An 18,145-nucleotide genomic window follows, 5' to 3' on the forward strand; every position below is an offset into this window, starting at 1 on the left:
CCCTTAAGGCATCCCATCAGCTGAATTGTGCCAATGACTTTTGTCTTTACACCATGTGAGACGAGTGAACATGTTCTTTTTACCTTTTGGAACAAGGGTTCAGATTCAGCTGAGATGAATACATTGATAATCTTAAATTACTACTTTGTTTAATCAAATGTAAGATTAATTGTTCAAGTCAAATGCCATCGCTTTGTCTGCTCCCCTCTTCCAAGGTGGAGTATGTTGGTGATCAGGGCAAGAGGCAGCGGTGGAGGGGGTGAGAGGCCGAGTGGACAGAGCGATGGGAAAAGGAGGAAGAGGAGGAGGAAGTGGTGATGGTGGGGGAGGGAGGCCTTGTGAACAAAATCATGGCCAACAGAAATAAACAGCAGCTGATGAGAGTGAAGGGAGCCCCATAGTGACGGAGCATGTCCTGTAGGTGGCAGTGGCATGAAGAAAGCACTGTCCCCAGGGGTTACAATTCGACCCGCAATGAAAGCACGTGGTGAGTGAAGGAGGGCTCGCTGGTGCATCTTGCAAGCTGGGAGTGTTGTCGGAAGTAGGGGTGCCAACTATCTCACTCCCAAATACAGGACAAGGTGACGTCACCGCCCCGTGCCCCACGTGCTGCCACTTCTCCAATGGCGGCAGGCCGGGAGCCGGGTTGCTATGCAACCTCCGTTAGGCGGTGCCCGGGCCTCCGGACCTAGACAGTCGGGGCCTAGACGGTCGGGGCCTAGACGGTCGGGGCCTAGACGGTCGGGGCCTAGACGGTCGGGGCCTAGACGGTCGGGGCCTAGACGGTCGGGGCCTAGACTGTCGGGGCCTAGACTGTCGGGATCTAGACTGTCGGGACCTACAGCGTCCCCCGGGCCTAATACGGTACAGGACAAACCAATTTAGCCCAAAATACGGGATGTCCCGGCTAATACAGGACAGTTGGCAACTGTAGTCGGAAGCTGGGGCTCTGTAGGCTTTGCAAGCCAGGATGGGGTCGACAAGTCCTTCCGCTATAACTAAAATCCATTATAAAGGATTCCATTACAATGAGGGTTTTCTGTAATTCAAGTGTGGCCTCGCCAGCATTTTGTACATCTGTAAGATAACATCAGTATGTATATATTCAATGATCTAACTGAAGGCCAAGATGTCAGATTTTCACTAGCCTATCTGGCTGCAACGTCGCATTCAGGGGATTATATACTTGTGCTCCTGGGTCCCTCCGCTCTGCCATGATTAGGGTTAACTGAGATTAAGGATCATACTGGCCTTTGCCAATTTTCTTCTGCGACACTAATTTTGAATACAAATTAGTCTTTTGTACATGGCCTTTTGTCTAGTCCTGGAAAGATCGCCTTTCTGACTTAAAGGTGCTTCGACTGTCTCATGCACAGAATCAAAACTAAGCTATTAGCAATATCTATGCATAAAAAGAGCTTAATGGCATCTTTAATGGCAGCAGTGTACATGTGGTCATCATAACCATTCCTAATGTTCTGGTTGTTGCTGTCCACGTAATGAGTGCACATTTTGCTTATGTTCATTGCATTGGTTTGAAATGAGAATAATTGACAGAAAACAGAAAATACAGTACTACAGTTAACATGCGAAGATTAAGGTTTTGTTTATTATGCCTGACTATGTGTCAGTGTCTGAATGGTAAAATATATTAAGTATACAATTACATATCAAATCTTACTAAACCTTATGGAATTGGAAAAATGATCCAAGAAAAACTAAATTCAGACATTTAAAAAAAGTTTTTTTCTTGGTACAGGTGGACCTTTGCAACTACTGTACAATTAATGGTGCAACAGCCCACCCCCACATTGAAGGTGATGGAACCGTCTACAACATTGGCAATTGCTTTGGAAAAAGATTTGCATTTGCGTACAACATTATTAAAATACCTCCGCTGCAGCCAGGTACATTCTTCATTTTTAAAACTATTGTAGCAACAGGTATAATTGAAAACGTGGGAACAGGAAGGAGTGGTGTGGCACATGTTTGCCTTTTGTTGGATTAATTTTACAACCGCCAAACGCTATAGTGCACTGTTATATGATCATAGCATGACATAAAAATGACTATAAGTTTTAGTGCCCAAGGATCAACCAGTAGAGAATTGGCATATTTGTGTGCGCGGGACTCGGAAAAGAATATGTGTCATCCAAGACTAAGGCAGCATCCAAAGAATCAAAAAAGGTCACACTGCACGACAGAGTTTCTTGTCTAGCATGTTTTGGAGTATTTTGTATAGCCACGTGGACATGGTGCTTTAAATGAAAGCCAGTAGTTCTTCAAAAATGTTAACGAAACCTCCTTCAGATCTGCATTAATTGTAATTCCTAAAGCAATGGGCCTGCAATGAATGTCCACCCCAATACTGGCAACTGCTTTTCGTCAATACTACAAATTCTAGTGGACCCTACTGGAACCACTCCCACCTTTCTTGTATAGAACTATACGATTATTTTAAAAAACAAATGCTGAAATCCAGAACAACAACACTTCAAATTCCAGGTTATTCATATCAATGTTGGCGCATGTTCAAAGCTATAAGAATTTCTGTCTTATTATTGCTTTCCATCTTCTGGCCTGCCATTGTCTACATAAAGATGCAATGAAGAATATCAAAAAGGACAGGTTAGGAATTTGTCCCTCTGAGTGCAGGAGGCCAAGGGGTGATCGTGTAGGCGTGTATAAAATCACGAGGGGAATAGATAGGGTGAATGTACAGAGTCTTTTACCCAGGGTAGGGAATCAAGAAACAGTGGACATAGAACACAGAACAGTATAGCACAGGAACAGGCCTTTTGACCTTCAATGTCTGTGCAGAACATAATGCCAAGACCAACTGTTTTCTGCCTGCACGTAATCCACATCCTTCCATCCCCTTGTAACCATGTGCCATTCCAAAAGATTCTTAAATACCACTATCAAATCTGCCTCTACTCCCACTCCTGACACCAGGCACCCACCACCCTCTGAGTAGAAAATCTTGCCCCGCACATCTCCTTCAAACATTGTCCTTCCCATCTTAAAGCAATGTCTTCTCGTAAATACTTTTGCTGACTATCAACCCTATCTATGCTTCATAATTTTATCCTCAGTACTTCTGTCATGTCTTCTTAACCTCCAGCATTCCAGAGAAAACAACCCGAGTCTGTTCAACCTCTCCCTGCAACTAATACCCTATAAACCAGGCATAATTCTGGTAAACCTTCTCTGCATTCTTTCCAAACCATCCACATCCTTCCAGAACATATAGTACAGCACTGGAACAGGCCCTTCAGCCCACAATATCTGTGCCAAACATAATACCAAGCACGTCTTCTCTGCCTGTACATATTCCATATCTCTCTGTTCTCTGCATAGCCATGTGGCTGTTTCAAGGTCTCTTGTATACCACTATTGTATCTGGCCTCCACCACTGCTCCTGGCAGCACATTCCAAGCATCACCCTCTGTAAAAAATGAAACACATCTCCTTTAAATGTTGTCTGGTTCACCTTAAAGGTATGTCCTGTAGTAGTTGACATTTCCATCCTGCGAAAAAGACGTATGGATCAGAATGTTTTCGAATGATATGGGCCAAAATTGGGCAAATGGAACTAACTTGGATGGGGCATCATGATCACTATGGACGAATTGGGCTGAAGCACCTGTTTCTATGCTGTATCACTCTCTGACTGTACAACAATATTTCTCATTTTCTAGATTACTTTGAAGCTTCAGTGACAGCTGTTAATATTTTAGTCGTAGATTATTTTTCTTTTATTTTCTTTGAAATCTTTTGCGATTTTCCAGAAGTTATTAGCTAATACAATATGTAATAATATGTAAATACAATAATATGTAAATTATTACAAACCACAGAGCCCAGCATTGATGACTGAGGCACACCACGACTTGCAGACCTCCAGTCCGAAAAACAATCTACCACCAAAATTCTCCGCTTCCCTCCATGAAACCAATTCTCTATCAAGTCAGCTATCTCTCCATGGATCCCATGCGATCTAACCTTCCACCCTACCATGCGGATCCTTATCAAATGCCTTGCCGAAGTCCATATAGAGAAATATCTATGGCTTTGCCCTCATCAATGTTTTTAGTCAGCTCCTCAAAGAAATCAAGCAGATTCATGAGACACAATCTCCCATGTCCAAAAGCATTCTGACTCTCCCTTAGCAGCCCCTGTCTGTCCAAACCATATATAACTTACCCCTCAAATACGCTCCAGTAACTTGCCAACCACAGATGTTAGGCTGACTGGTCTTTATTTCCCAGGCTTTTCCTTGCAACCCATCTTAAATAGAGGCACATTAGCCACCCTCCAGTCTTCCAGCACCTCACCCATACCTAAGGAGGTAATGATTCATATACTCAGCAAGGGCACTTGCAATTTCTTCTGTAGCTTCCCACAGTGTACTTGGATATATCTGATCTGGCCCGGGAGATATATCTACCTTCATACGCCTTAAGATGTTCAGCACCTCCTCGACAGTAATACTGACTATCCTCAAAACACTCCCACGTGCCCCAGTCTTCAGATCTTTCTTCACAGTAAATATAGAGGAGAAACAATCATTAAGGATCTTGCCTATTTCCTTCAGCTCCACACAGAGATGTCCAAATTGTCTCGAGGGTCCTATTCTCTCTAGTCACCCTCTTTCCCTTAATGTATATCAAATTCCTTAACAGGAATTTGCTAGAGTTATCTCCTGCCCTCTTTTTGCCCTTCCTGAGTTTCCTTCTTAAGATTTCCTTCCCGAAACACCTCCAGGGTTACATTAGAGTCCCAGCTTCCTGCACCTGTCCCATGCCTCCATTTTCCTGACTCAGGGCCTCAATTTCTCTCGTCATCCAAGCTTCCTTACTTCCACCTGCTTTGCCCTTCACTAAATCTGAAATCTTGTCACCACACTTCTAAAAACATCACATTTTTTAAAACATCTGGATAAAGACCTTCCTTATCAGGCAAACAACCTATTCCAATCAATGAGAAAGTTCCTTTTATTCACAAAATGCTGGAGTAACTCAGCAAGTCAGGCAGCATCTCGGGAGAGAAGGAATGGGTGATGTTTCGGGTCGAGACCCTTCTTCAGACTGATGTCGGGGGTGGGACAAAGGAAGGATATAGGTGGAGACAGGAAGATAGAGGGAGCTCTGGGAAGGAGGAGGGGAAGGGAGGGACAGAGGAGCTATCTGAAGTAGGAGAAGTCGATGTTCATACCACCGGGCTGCAAACTGCCCAGGCGAAATATGAGGTGCTGCTCCTCCAATTTCCGGCGGGCCTCACTATGGCACTGGAGGAGGCCCATGACAGAGAGGTCAGACTGGGAATGGGAGGGGGAGTTAAAGTGCTGGGCCACCGGGAGATCAGTTGCGTTAAAGCGGACCGAGCGCAGGTGTTCAGCGAAGCGATCGCCGAGCCTGCGCTTGGTTTCGCCGATATAGATAAGTTGACATCTAGAGCAGCGGATGCAATAGATGAGGTTGGAGGAGGTGCAGGTGAACCTCTGTCTCACCTGGAAAGAATGTTTGGGTCCTTTGATGGAGTTGAGGGGGGAGGTAAAGGGACAGGTGTTGCATCTCGTGCGGTTGCAAGGGAAAGTGCCCGGGGTTAGGGTGGTTTGGGTAGGAAGGGACGAGTGGACCAGGGAGTTGCGGAGGGAACGGTCTCTGCGGAACGCAGAGAGGGGAGGGGATGGGATGGGATGGGAAGATATGGCCAGTGGTGGGGTCCTGTTGTAGGTGACGGAAATGTTGGTGGATGATATGTTGGATCCGCTGGCTGGTGGGGTGGAAGGTGAGAACGAGGGGGATCCTGTCCTTGTTGCGAGTGGGGGGATGGGGAGCAAGAGCGGAGCTGCGGGATGTAGAAGAGACCCTAGTGAGAGCCTCATCTATAATGGAGGAGGGGAAGCCCCGTTTTCTGAAAAACGAGGACATCTCGGAAGCCCTAGTCTGAAACACCTCATCCCGGGCGCAGATGCGGCGTAGACGGAGGAATTGGGAGTAGGGGATAGACTTTTTTCAGGGGACCGGGTGGGAAGAAGTGTAGTCCAGATAGCTGTGCGAGTCGGTGGGCTTGTAATAAATGTCCGTCACTAGTTTTTCTCCTGTGATGGAGATGGTGAGGTCCAGAAACGGGAGGGAGATGTCAGAGATAGTCCAGGTATATTTAAGGGCAGGATGGAAATTGGAGGTGAAGTGTATAAAGTCAGTGAGTTCTGCATGGGTGCAAGAGGTAGCACCAATGCAGTCGTCGATGTAGCGGAGGTAGAGTTCGGGGATGGGGCCAGTGTACGTCTGGAACAGGGATTGTTCGACGTACCCGACAAAGAGGCAGGCGTAGCTAGGGCCCATGCGAGTGCCCATAGCTACGCCTCTGGTTTGGAGGAAGTGGGAGGAGTCAAAGGAGAAGTTGTTGAGGGTAAGAACCAGCTCTGCTAGGCGGAGGAGAGTGTTGGTCGATGGGGATTGGCTGGTTCTACGTTCGAGGAAGAAACGGGGGGCTTCGAGACCATCCTTGTGGGGGATGGAAGTGTAGAGTTCCTATCTAATACCTTCAAAGTTGGCCTTGCTCCAATTCAGAATTTTAACTTGTGGTCCCGCCCTATCTTTATCCATAACCACCTCCATTAATGAGGGAAGGAATATGTTCATGCTCAACTCACTTCTTTAGAAAGTTATGAAACAACAAAAAATATTAGCATTTGTGAAACCTTTGGTTATTTTACAGCAATTTCTCAGTTTTCATGGTGATTTTCCGAGAGCCATCCAATAGATAGCTGTTTTATAGTATCTTTCGCATATGTTTGTTGTGCTACATGTACAGAATTCACAATGTGTATTAGAGTTTTGGTATCTATCAAATATGTCGCTGATGAAAATTATAATATTCTGAATGCCACAAAGTTCAAGTTTGTTGATTAAGATACCAATGCTTATTATTGCAGATAGACAAGATCCCTTGAAAAAAACAGAGGTGGTTGCCCAGTTTCCATGCAGTGACAGGTTCAAGCCTTCCTATGTGCACAGGTCTGTTTAGTTTTAAAGAAGCCAGCTTTAGTTGATAATCCTACATGGTTTTGGAATTAATTTTTTTAACTCAAATTTTGCAAGAGATTAACCTCAAAGATTTCTGCAGTGAATGTATTGACTTTAAATGGATCTAACAATTGCCATTCTTGAGCCAGGAAAAGAAATAAAATTTTCTGCTCATTACCACTCGTCCTTTATCTGAGTGATTGCAAAAGCAAAATAATACACATGCTGGGAATCTGAATTTAAAACATGAAATGCTATAAATATTCTACAGGTCATGCTATATCGTTGGAGATAGGAAAACAGCTTACGCTTCAATTCAATGACATTTTATCAGATCCTACTGATACGTCTGCTGAAAATAAACTACATTTCATCCAGCTGATATGACTCAATTTCCCTCGCCACAGATACTGCCTGTGCAAGTTTGTATGGATTCTGTGTGAGGATGGAATTGGGCAGTGCTATTGCTATGTTCCCATGATTATACAAACTGCATAATGCAGGCTTGCAATAGACAACTATTTATCTTCACAACTAAGTACAAATACTCAGGAAACATTTTAGCTGTGTCTTTATGTAAAATGTGGTCAGAAGCTTTAGAAGATTGTTTTACGGGTTAATTCTAATTTAGCCCAAATTTGTCATTTGCTTATGTTTCTTAATATTTAAAAGGAATAGGTAAATTCATGGTTATACATTATATCACACTGATTTCTACAATACCATGATAAAACAAAATAAAATAAAATAAAACATTACAGTTCCATAAAGCATCTCGCGATATGTATTGATATTAACATCTTCAACATAATTGTACATTGTTGCTGTTGTTGAATTCACAGTTAGTTAAGACCTTGATTATTGTCATTTGTACAGTTTTGGTTTGTGTGAAAACTACATTGTATTTGTGGAACAACCAGTCAAAATTAACCTGTTGAAGTTTCTCTCATCATGGAGCGTACGAAGTGCTACCTACATGGACTGTTTTGAATCGAATGATTCGATGGGTGTAAGTCATGTTTCATTATATGGAAAGGGTTAAATTCTTTTTAAAGATGCATTTTTTTGCTGCAGTAATGCAACTGATTCTCTGTAATTCTGCTTGTAAATATATATTTTTTTTCTCTACTCTCTACCTCTCTTGGTGGTAACTTAAAAGTTAATGTTTTCCATCTCATCATGGGGCTCCTACAACCCTTATGGCATTAAAATATAAAATGACATTTTCCTGCTGGTGTGGCTAAATTTGGACTAAAACATAAGAACAATTGTTTGATATAAAACATTTCTTTTCAGACATGGTTCCACGTTGCAAACAAGAAGACTGGTGAATACCATAAAGTCAATTACAGGACTTCAGCATTTAATATTTTTCATCATATTAATACTTTTGAAGACAATGGCTTTCTTACTGTCGATGTATGCTCCTGGAAAGGGTAAGTGCAAATTGCTTAGCAAGAAGAATTGTTAATCCAGATTGTTCACCAATAGCCTGAGGAGCTGATGTATGCAGACTCGTGATGCCCTTTAACTTCTCATTTTCCCAGTCCCACGTTCTATTTTTTTGTGACTGGACATGAATGCTAGCGAGCTATCTAAGTATGTTGCAGAATAATATTAAAAATGTAGAAGCTAATCCCATTATTCTCCCTTTTCCCCATACACATGTGATTTTTTTTCTCTTCAGATATTTACTAAGTTTTCTCTTGAAAGTTGTTATAAACTGCATTCACCAGCCCTTGAAGCAGAGCCATTTGATTACAAAAGCTCTGGGAAGGGAAATATGTGATTGTCCATGTCGGTTTCGTTTTTGTAATTCATAAGTTTGTTTCCTCTTGCTACTCATTCACCTGCTTAGAAGCAGTTTCTCTTTATTTGCCCTTTTACATTCCCTGGCACCACTGTCAGCAATTGAAAGCTCACAACAGAAAGCAGACTCTCCATTTCATTCCTTTTTTTCTCTTGACCATTGTAACAAAGTGTTTACTTCACGTGCTGTGCTTCCTCTATGGTAATAAAACTTGGAACGTCAGTGTGGAGAAAGAAATTAAATTTCATTGTATGTACCATTTCCAGATATATTAGTATTTGCTCATTTTAAAACTCCAAATGATTTATTGAACCACGGGACAAAATCATTTTTTAAATCAAATTATTTGTGATATTTTGTCCAATTTCTGTTTTGTTTTTTTCTCCAACGCAGATTTGAGTTTATCTATAATTACCTGTGGCTCGCTAACTTACGTGAAAACTGGGAAGAAGTTAAGTTGAATGCTAGGAAAGCACCTCAGCCAGAAGTCAGGAGATATGTTCTACCATTGGACATAAACCAGGTGAGTATTAATTACTATGGTAATTACTGTGGTACTAAAGGACAAGGGAGTTTATTGCCATTACAAACAAGCTATGATAATGGACAGTAGTCCAAGACGTAAATCTGTTGCCACAAGGACAGAACAAATAAGGAGGCATTGCTAACCTGACCTGCCCTGCCCTGCATTCCACATGATTATGGGGCTGATCTGCCCTCTCTCGTTCTCCATAGATTTCAATTACCTGATTAAACAAACCATCTATCCCCTCTTTAAATAACCTCCAATGATCGAGGTTCTATAATTCCTCTGCTGGAAATTTTCCAAAAATCACCAAAGGTGCAAAGATATTCTTAGCCTGTATATCTGCCTCCAATTTTTAACCATGTTACTTTGATTGAGTCACGCCCGTATCTTCCCTGTCATGCACCCTTAAAATGTTATGGGTTTTTTTAACTAGATTACCCACTCATTTATCTAAACTACAAAGAACGCAGTTCACGGAAATCTTTAGAAAGTTCACGCCAATTCACGAAAATATTTTCCAAGTTATTAACCAGGCCTGAATCTCATAGCCATAAGCACATGCAATAGCCATTTCACACCCATTTCTTGGACAGCATAATACCTGTCACTCATTGTAGGAGGGAATTTTGTGATATGTGTGTACCCTGAACCTGGCTTCACATGGGGCTCAGATGGGAACAGGAACAAAATAAAATATCTTGTAGAACAGCATTGAGTTTCTCAAATCGGTTTAGTCAAGGCTTTAACAGTGTGCACGAGGAAAGACTCTGATAGAACCCGAAGTGTTTCAATAGTTCTCAGCACCTACAGCATTTTTACCTTCTCATGATGCAATGATTACTTGTGCATTCTACATTTTTGAAATAATTCATCATTGATCAATATCTCTAACCTTTCATCTTTGTCTTTCCCTAGTTAACTTTAACCTTATGTTTCCTGCTATTTGGAAAACCACTCTCCCATTTGTATATATAAGAGGACGGGCCAAAGGGGAGAGTGTGGGGAGAGTAAGAGTGGGGATGGGGGAGGAGAGAATGGGGGGTGTGGGGACGGGCCCAACGGGCCCTCTTTGCTAGTATAACAATAAAAGTCGGTACTCCCTGATCAGTTTTATTACCCTCAGCTTAGTGTACAACACCCAATCTTATTTTAACTAAACTAGCTATGCTGTGGAACCTAAACACCATGACAAATGTGTTTTTATTGCCTCACTAACATCAAGTTCCTTATGTTGAACATTCTTCTCGTCAAGCTTCCCCTGTATGCAAGCTCTTGTGTTAAACAGATTATAAACTACTCATCATCCTTATAATTTTCTAAATTTCTGACATCACTCATTTAGTTCTACCTGTATCTTTTACCCAAGAATTTTGCTGGCTTTCCAGCCAAAGTGCTCTTCTTGGAATCTCTGAGAACCCATGAAATAAAGCACTCTTATCCTCACAGTTACTGCAACACCAGACAGTGGATTTCATACAGTAAATTATTTCTATGCTTCTTCCAGGTAGAACATGGAAAAAATTTAATCTCCCTCAACACAACAACTGCCACTGCTACAGTTCGACAAGATGGGACAGTTTGGCTGGAACCGGAAGTACTTTTCTCAGGGCCTCGGCAAGGTAATTCTTCTCTTCTGCAGAGTAACTTCTTTTGTTAAAAATGGTTTTGAAAGAATTCTTGAAAGTTGCATGAAACATATTTTCTATGTTACAGCTTTTGAATTTCCTCAGATTAACTATAAGAAGTTTAATGGAAAGGATTACACATTTGCTTATGGACTGGGACTGAACCATTTTGTGCCAGATAAGGTAAAATTGCATTTGTTAAGGAGAAAGTTAGAGCCAGTAGGCTAAATTAAAAAAGCATGAGGTTTCATAAAACTGATTTTTCTTTCCAAACAGATATACAAATTAAATGTAAAAACCAAGGAGCACTGGATATGGCAAGAACCAGATACATATCCATCAGAACCCATCTTTGTTCAACATCCAGATGCACTGGATGAAGATGATGGTATGAATAAGTGTTTGATCTGGCAATAGGCTATATGATGGTACATGTCCTACATTTTATGATTATGACCCTGAGTGGGAGCAAAAGCTTCCAATTCTATTTTGCTTTCCCTTTAAATCGAGCAGATCAGAGAACCAGTGCAATCTGTTATTGTGAACTGGGAAGTTTCCGTTTTTAATTCCAGATTATTATGAAGAAGAGAATCTGAACAGGCAGGATTGATTCTCGTTGAGCACAAATTGGAAAGCTTGTACACTGCACCTGTGCTGCTTTAATTAGCTAAGATCTATTACACATCTCCTCACAGATTTTTGGAATGTTTCTATCTTTTCAATTTGCATCTTAGTATTCCATGAACTGTACTGTTCCTTTAAGAGTAAAGAGTGTGCTTTCTAATTGACAGCAAACAGAAACTAAGATAGATTCTTGGCAGCTTGATTTGGAGTGTTGGATGTAATGATTAGATTACCATATATATTGGCTACTGATCTGGCATATGGAATAGAACCTGTCCTTGAGTTGCATGTTTATAACTAGTTTCCTTGCTCAAAATTCCAGTATCTGCAGTTTCTCTGATTTGAGTGAGCCTGTTGCTATGCAACTTTAAAAACTTATATTTTTAAAAAGATAGCCCAAGAATTGATCAATGAAAATTAATGTAAAAAATTCTTACATCTCACCTGATAAGTTATTTGCTTAGTATGGAACTTTTCCATGACTGGACCAGAGTGATTCTGTGCAGGTTGGCTTAGAATTCACAAATACAGGCACGTACGTGGGTAAGTTATGCAAGACATTATATTTAAACTGTACCCTGATATAGAGGGAAGTTTAAGAATACTGTCACATCTTATGTGGAATGACTGTATATTTTTTGTTGACAGGAGTGTTACTGACATCAGTTGTAAGCCCAGGTTCAGGACAAAGACCTGCCTTTCTTCTAATTCTGGATGCTAAGGATCTCAGTGAAATAGCAAGGGCAGAGGTGGAGACCAACATCCCCGTTACCTTCCATGGAATGTACAGACCTTGATGTCATGTTACCGAGTGTAACTGGTATATTTACTCAAATATGCTGCAATGTGAAAAAAAGCAAAGTATGTGGAACAGAGTATAAACATGCTGGCACATTATCTACCCCTTTCTACATATATATATATATATATATATATATATATTATATATATATTGATGTTTCAGTCACTCATTAGTTTTAAATTGCACAATAAATTGAAATTAGCTTGGGCCAATATTGAGTTTCTGTACAATGCCAAGCATTTAGTATATGACATAGTTTGACAGAGCAGAAGATTAATATCTCAGAAAAAAGGGTAGACTGCCAGTTGCTTTATTTTTTATGCTGAAGGCAGCAAAACATTATCACATCAGAATTCTGTGACGCTTAGGGCATTCCATTCCCACTCCACTGGATTTCACCACAAGCGAAAGGCTTTGTATGTACCCCAGCTCTTAGTTACCTCAGTCCCAGAGGGTGTTAGGGTGATGGAGGTGGGGGGGGGGGGGAATCATTTCAGGCAACTTCAACTGTGCATGTGTATGCGCAAAGAAATCAATGGCACTGGGCACAACATGCTGGTGAGGGCAAGAGGCAACAACTCCATGAGATTTTCCTTGTCTTCTATAAGATTATCGGTTAAAGACATCATAAACACCTTTCTATATCTTTCTGTGGATAATGGGAAAAACTCCTGCAGCCACTTCAGCAACAATCTAAACCATAGCACTTATAAAAGTTTTTAAATGAAGTTTACTTCTAACAAACCCTTAGAAAACAAAGTAAACTTTTTTCTTAGTGCAACTCCTCACGACAAAATACCTGCAGCAATAACAAGTTAATATTGAAATTTCTGGTCTCGATCACAGCATTAGCATGAGCACACTCCATTACTTCAAGCAGTGCAAATTGTGTATCCATATGTGTCACCCAATGAATGAAAGGTGAGAGATATTTTTCTGTTTATTTTTGTTTGACTCGCGGTGGCGCAGCGGTAGAGCTTCTGCCTTACAGCGCCAGAGACCCGGGTTTGATCCTGACTATGGGTGCTGTCTGTTTTGAGTTTGTATGTTCTCCCCGTGACCTGTGTGGGTATTCTCCAGGATCTCCTGTTTCCTCCCACATTCAACTTGTACAGGTTTGTAGGATAATTGGCTTGGTATGATTGTAAAAATTGTCCCTAATATGTGTAGGATAGTGTTAACTGTGTGGGGATCACTGGTCGCTGTGGGCAGAAGGGCCTGTTTCTACACTATCTCTAAAATTAAAAAAACAATAAGGACTAGGTTAGTTCCTTTGTCAGCAAATCTAAGTCAGGCAAAAAAGAATGTGACAATTGGCTTGGTAAACTGGAATGAGGAGAAAGAATCTGTCTCTTTCATGGTATACTATGTAAAATAACCACAACTGAGATTCACTCTTAATTTTCACAATCTATCAACATGGACTGTGTCATAAGGTATCGTACGGGTGTAGATAAAATTCTTGATGTTGAAAAATGTTGCCATATTTTTTTAAAATACCTTGTAGCCTAAGACTGTAATCAAGAGAGATTCTATCATTCCTTGCCACCCTGCCTCCTTGTCCTAAAACGCAAGGAACAATTATGTTTTTGATCTCAATAATCTGTGCTTTAGCTCTCTTGCCTCCAATTAGTTTCCTGTCCCCAACCTTTCACATTGACCTTTCTCAACACCTTCTTTTCCATAATTTCCACAGCACTTTCCAAGTACTCATTATCCATGCTAACCACCTGTTTCTTTGAATCCACCTCCATTGCCTTCCCAAACATTGTTTATTTTTCTTATTCTCATCAGTAGTGTAAATACATCCTTCATTGTTTATTGTTCCCTTTTAAAGCATTTATATAGCCCAGTTCTTCTACTGCACAGCTACCTTTCTGTTCTCTGAAAGCAGAGTTCATATTTATTCATTCTTGCAAAAATACCTCAGTAAGTCCCATCAGTTCACTTCTCCGCAGCATGACAAATGGAACATGTCACCCTCTTCCACCTCGGTTCCTTCATGGTTTAATGTAATATTTCCTCTCCCCTGGATAATACAGCCAGCATATCTTCAGCAATGATTTCAATTCCCACATGCCATGGTCATCTGCATTATACATAAGGTTCCACATTCAGTATCTTTTCTTCATGGTAAGAAAATTTTCTGTCATTAGGCATATTTTTATATACACTGCGGAGCCAAAACATTATGACCACTGATAGGTGAAGTGAATAACATTGATCATCTTGTTATAATGGCACCTGTCAAGGGGTGTGATATGTTAGGCAGCAAGTGAACAGCCAGTTCTTGAAGTTGATGTGTTGGATGCAGGAGAAAAGCCCTGAGTGACTTTGACAAGGGCTAAATTGTTATGGCCAGACGACTGGGTCAGAGCATCTCTGAAATGGCAAGGCTTGTGGGGTGCTCCCGATCAGCAGTGGTGAGTACCTATCGACAGTGGTCCAAGGAGGAACAAACCACAAACCGGCGACAGGGTGTTGGGCGCCCAAGACTCATCGATGCTCGAGGGCAGTGATGGCACCAGGATGCACTGTGGGAAGACGACAAGCTGGTGGAGGGAGTGTGATGCTCTGGGCAGTGTTCTGCTGAGAACCCCTGGCTCTGGCCATTCATGTGGATGTCAAATTGATACGTGTCACCTACCTAAACATTGTTGCAGACCAGGTACACCCCTTCATGGCAATGGTATTCCCTGATGGCAGTGGCCTCTTTCAGCAGGATAATACGCCCTGCCACACTGCACACATTTTTCGGGAATGGTTTGAGGAACATGATGAAGTGTTCACGGTGTTGTCCTGGCCTCCAAATTCTCCAGATCTCATTCTGATTGAGCATCTGTGGGATGTGCTAGATCGACAAGTCTGATCCACGGCGGCTCCACCTCGCAACTTACACGACTTAAAGGACCTGCTGCTAATGTTTTGGTGCCAAATACCACAGGGCACCTTCAGGGGTCTTGTAGAGTCCATGCCTTGACGAGTCGGCGCTGTTTTGGCAGCACACAGAGGACCAACAGCATATTAGGGAGGTGGTTATAATGTTTTGGCTGATCGGTGTATAAGCTATTTACACTGCTTTGGCATTGCTTCCCCAAATCCAAAAAGCTCCTTTGCAGCAGTAACCTACCAATGCGATATTAAAATGATCCCAAGTTAAAAGTTGCTTCAATTAAACGTTAAATTCTTTTCCAACTTTATCTCCCATCCCAACCCAACCATTCATTAATGTAGCTCCATGAATAATGAATAATGTTATTTATTCTATTGCATGCAGATCTCCATATCCAAAGCACAACCCAATCAAATTAATTTAATTTGGAAATATTGTTTACTGTAGCCCCCAAATCATTCCAATTTCTGAATTCCTTTTCTCATTACCTTACAATTTGATTTTGTTCATGTCTTTTCCTCGTGCCCCTGTGTTCTACCCCTCCTAAAGGTCAGCTTATTCTGAAGTCCATGAACTTGTTGGTCCAAATGTTATAAGCCTATCATTCCATATTTTCCAACACATTGACTTCGGAAGCTGTGCTTCCATCTTGCAAACTCCTCCATGATCTCATTTTGCCCTTGCCCTCTGATTTCCTTCCTGCTTATTTCAACTCTCGGGTGCTTTATTCTTCATTTCTGGGTTGTGTAGTCATGCCTCCTCACAACCACTTCTTTCTCCTTTTTCTTTGTCTCAACCACAAGGGCAGAACTCAATCGCTATTGACACCACTTTCCTGCATGTGTTACTTTATTTTCTCTTTTCTGATATCTCAAAACCTGCACATATGAACATAACAGATCAGTGTCCATATTTCCTCTTTAAGCAGCTGCTTCAGAAGCTTTGCTTCACCCAAACGTACAAAATAAATTTGAGACATTTTTTCCAAAATAACTAAGAGGATAAATGTGAACAACAAATGTTAAGATGGGTCAGGGGGATAAAACTCATTAACGAAACACAATGAGCCTATGATTTTAAAACCTTGGAAGTGTGTCAAAATAATACTTTTACTAAGCACAGCTTTGTTCAAGAACTTAATACTTTACAGAGTTTTAATTGTTGATAGTCACCAAGCTTAGATCCTTCCCATGCAAATAAGTACTGCTGGTTTCTACTGACCTACATTTGTGTGTACAACTATGTTGTTGAACAATGTTACTTGTTTTGTAATTTCTTATACAATCATTCCTTGAAAAAAGGCCAAGCTATCTTCAAATATCTTTCCAAAGAAAGTATGCGATTAAGGCTCAGTAAATCTGGTGTTTAAAAATAAAGCTTCGGAAACTATGAGGCATTTAAATGGAAAAGGTCAGCAAATTAAAGCTCCACAATCTGGAATTCTTAGCAGATTTTGCCGTGACAGTTCAAATGACATTTACTAAACCTACTAGCAAACTGAACAGTCCTTGATAATAACTATTGGAACAAAATTAACATCCAGCATATGTTTAATTATATCCTTTAAATGAAAATAAATATCCATTTAAATTTTTGAATGTGCTTATGGGCAAAACGGCTTGAGTTGAACTTGGTGTAGCTAAGTTAGCATAAAATCGAGCTACTTTTCCTGCTCTTTATTGCCAGCTAGTAAGTGGCAACATATAGAAACAGGCAGCACAAGCAAAGTTGTGATATAATCCATGTTTGATTAGCCTCTTTCTACTCATTTTCTATGTGCAAACATTAAGAATGGCTCTCTACTAGCAGTTACGTTCTTGTCCTCCAGGTAGCAGTCGTCATCTGGGGAAACAAGAGAGGCAGAAAATAAAACAGAACCGTACACCACAGGAATAATGGCCATGCCAAGTTAAACTAGTATCCTCTTCATGCACGTGATCCATATCCCTACATTGCCTGAGTATCCATATGCCTATTTAAAAGCCTCTTAAGTGCCAGTATCGTTTCTGCCTCCACCACCCCCTTGACAGTGCATTCCAAGCACCCACATTCAGTAAAAAAAATATTGCCCCCATTTCTTTTAAACTTTGCCCTTACCACCTTAAAGCTATGCCTTCTAGTCCTTGACATATCCACCATGGGAAAATGTTTCTGTCTATGCCACTCGTAATTGTATGTATTTCTATCACATCTCCCCTCAACTTCCAACGTTCTAGAGAATACAATCCAAATACAATACAAACTCCACACCCTCTCCGAAGCCTCCACATCCTTCTTGTAATGGGGCAATGAGAACTACACAGTACTCCAGATGTAGCCTAACCAAAGTCCTATAAAGCTGCAATTTGACTTTCTGGCTCTTATACTCTTATGCCCTGAACAGAGCAAAAACAAAGAAAATACAGTGCATTCAGAAAGTATTCAGATCCCTTCACTTTTTCCAAATTTTGTTACGTTACAGCCTTATTTAAAAATTGATTAAATTCTTTTTTTTTTAATCATCAGTCTACACACAATACCCCATAATAAAAGTGAAAACAGGTGTTTAGAAATTTTTGCAAAGTCATTAAAAAGAAATAACTGAAATATCACATTTACATAAGTATTCAGACCCTTTACTCAGTACTTTGTTGAGGCACCTTTGGCAGTGATTACAACCTCAAGTCTTCTTGGGTATGACGCTACAAGCTTGGCACACCTGTATTTGGGTAATTTCTCCCATTCTTCTCTGCAGATCCTCTCAAGCTCTGTCAGGTTGGATGGGGAGCGTCGATGCACAGCTAGTTTCAGGTTCCTCCAGAGATGTTCAATCGGGTTCAACTCCG

General features: G+C 41.0%; 1 protein-coding gene across 2 annotated transcripts in view; it reads left to right on the forward strand.

Moving 5' to 3' along the window:
- LOC144597785 (retinoid isomerohydrolase-like) overlaps nt 1–17,829 on the forward strand; it is a 29,388-nt gene extending 11,559 nt beyond the window's left edge. For both annotated transcript variants that reach the window (XM_078407374.1, XM_078407375.1), the window contains 9 exons: nt 1,760–1,907; nt 6,947–7,028; nt 7,914–8,046; nt 8,334–8,473; nt 9,241–9,370; nt 10,881–10,995; nt 11,090–11,184; nt 11,278–11,389; nt 12,274–17,829. In XM_078407374.1, the coding sequence (XP_078263500.1) occupies nt 1,760–1,907; nt 6,947–7,028; nt 7,914–8,046; nt 8,334–8,473; nt 9,241–9,370; nt 10,881–10,995; nt 11,090–11,184; nt 11,278–11,389; nt 12,274–12,422 (1,104 nt within the window). In that variant the 3' untranslated portion in view covers nt 12,423–17,829. The remainder of the gene's footprint in view (nt 1–1,759; nt 1,908–6,946; nt 7,029–7,913; nt 8,047–8,333; nt 8,474–9,240; nt 9,371–10,880; nt 10,996–11,089; nt 11,185–11,277; nt 11,390–12,273) is intronic.
- Nucleotides 17,830–18,145: the final 316 nt, after the last annotated feature.

This window comes from Rhinoraja longicauda, chromosome 11 (genome assembly GCF_053455715.1).
Source record: "Rhinoraja longicauda isolate Sanriku21f chromosome 11, sRhiLon1.1, whole genome shotgun sequence".
NCBI lineage: Eukaryota > Metazoa > Chordata > Chondrichthyes > Rajiformes > Arhynchobatidae > Rhinoraja > Rhinoraja longicauda.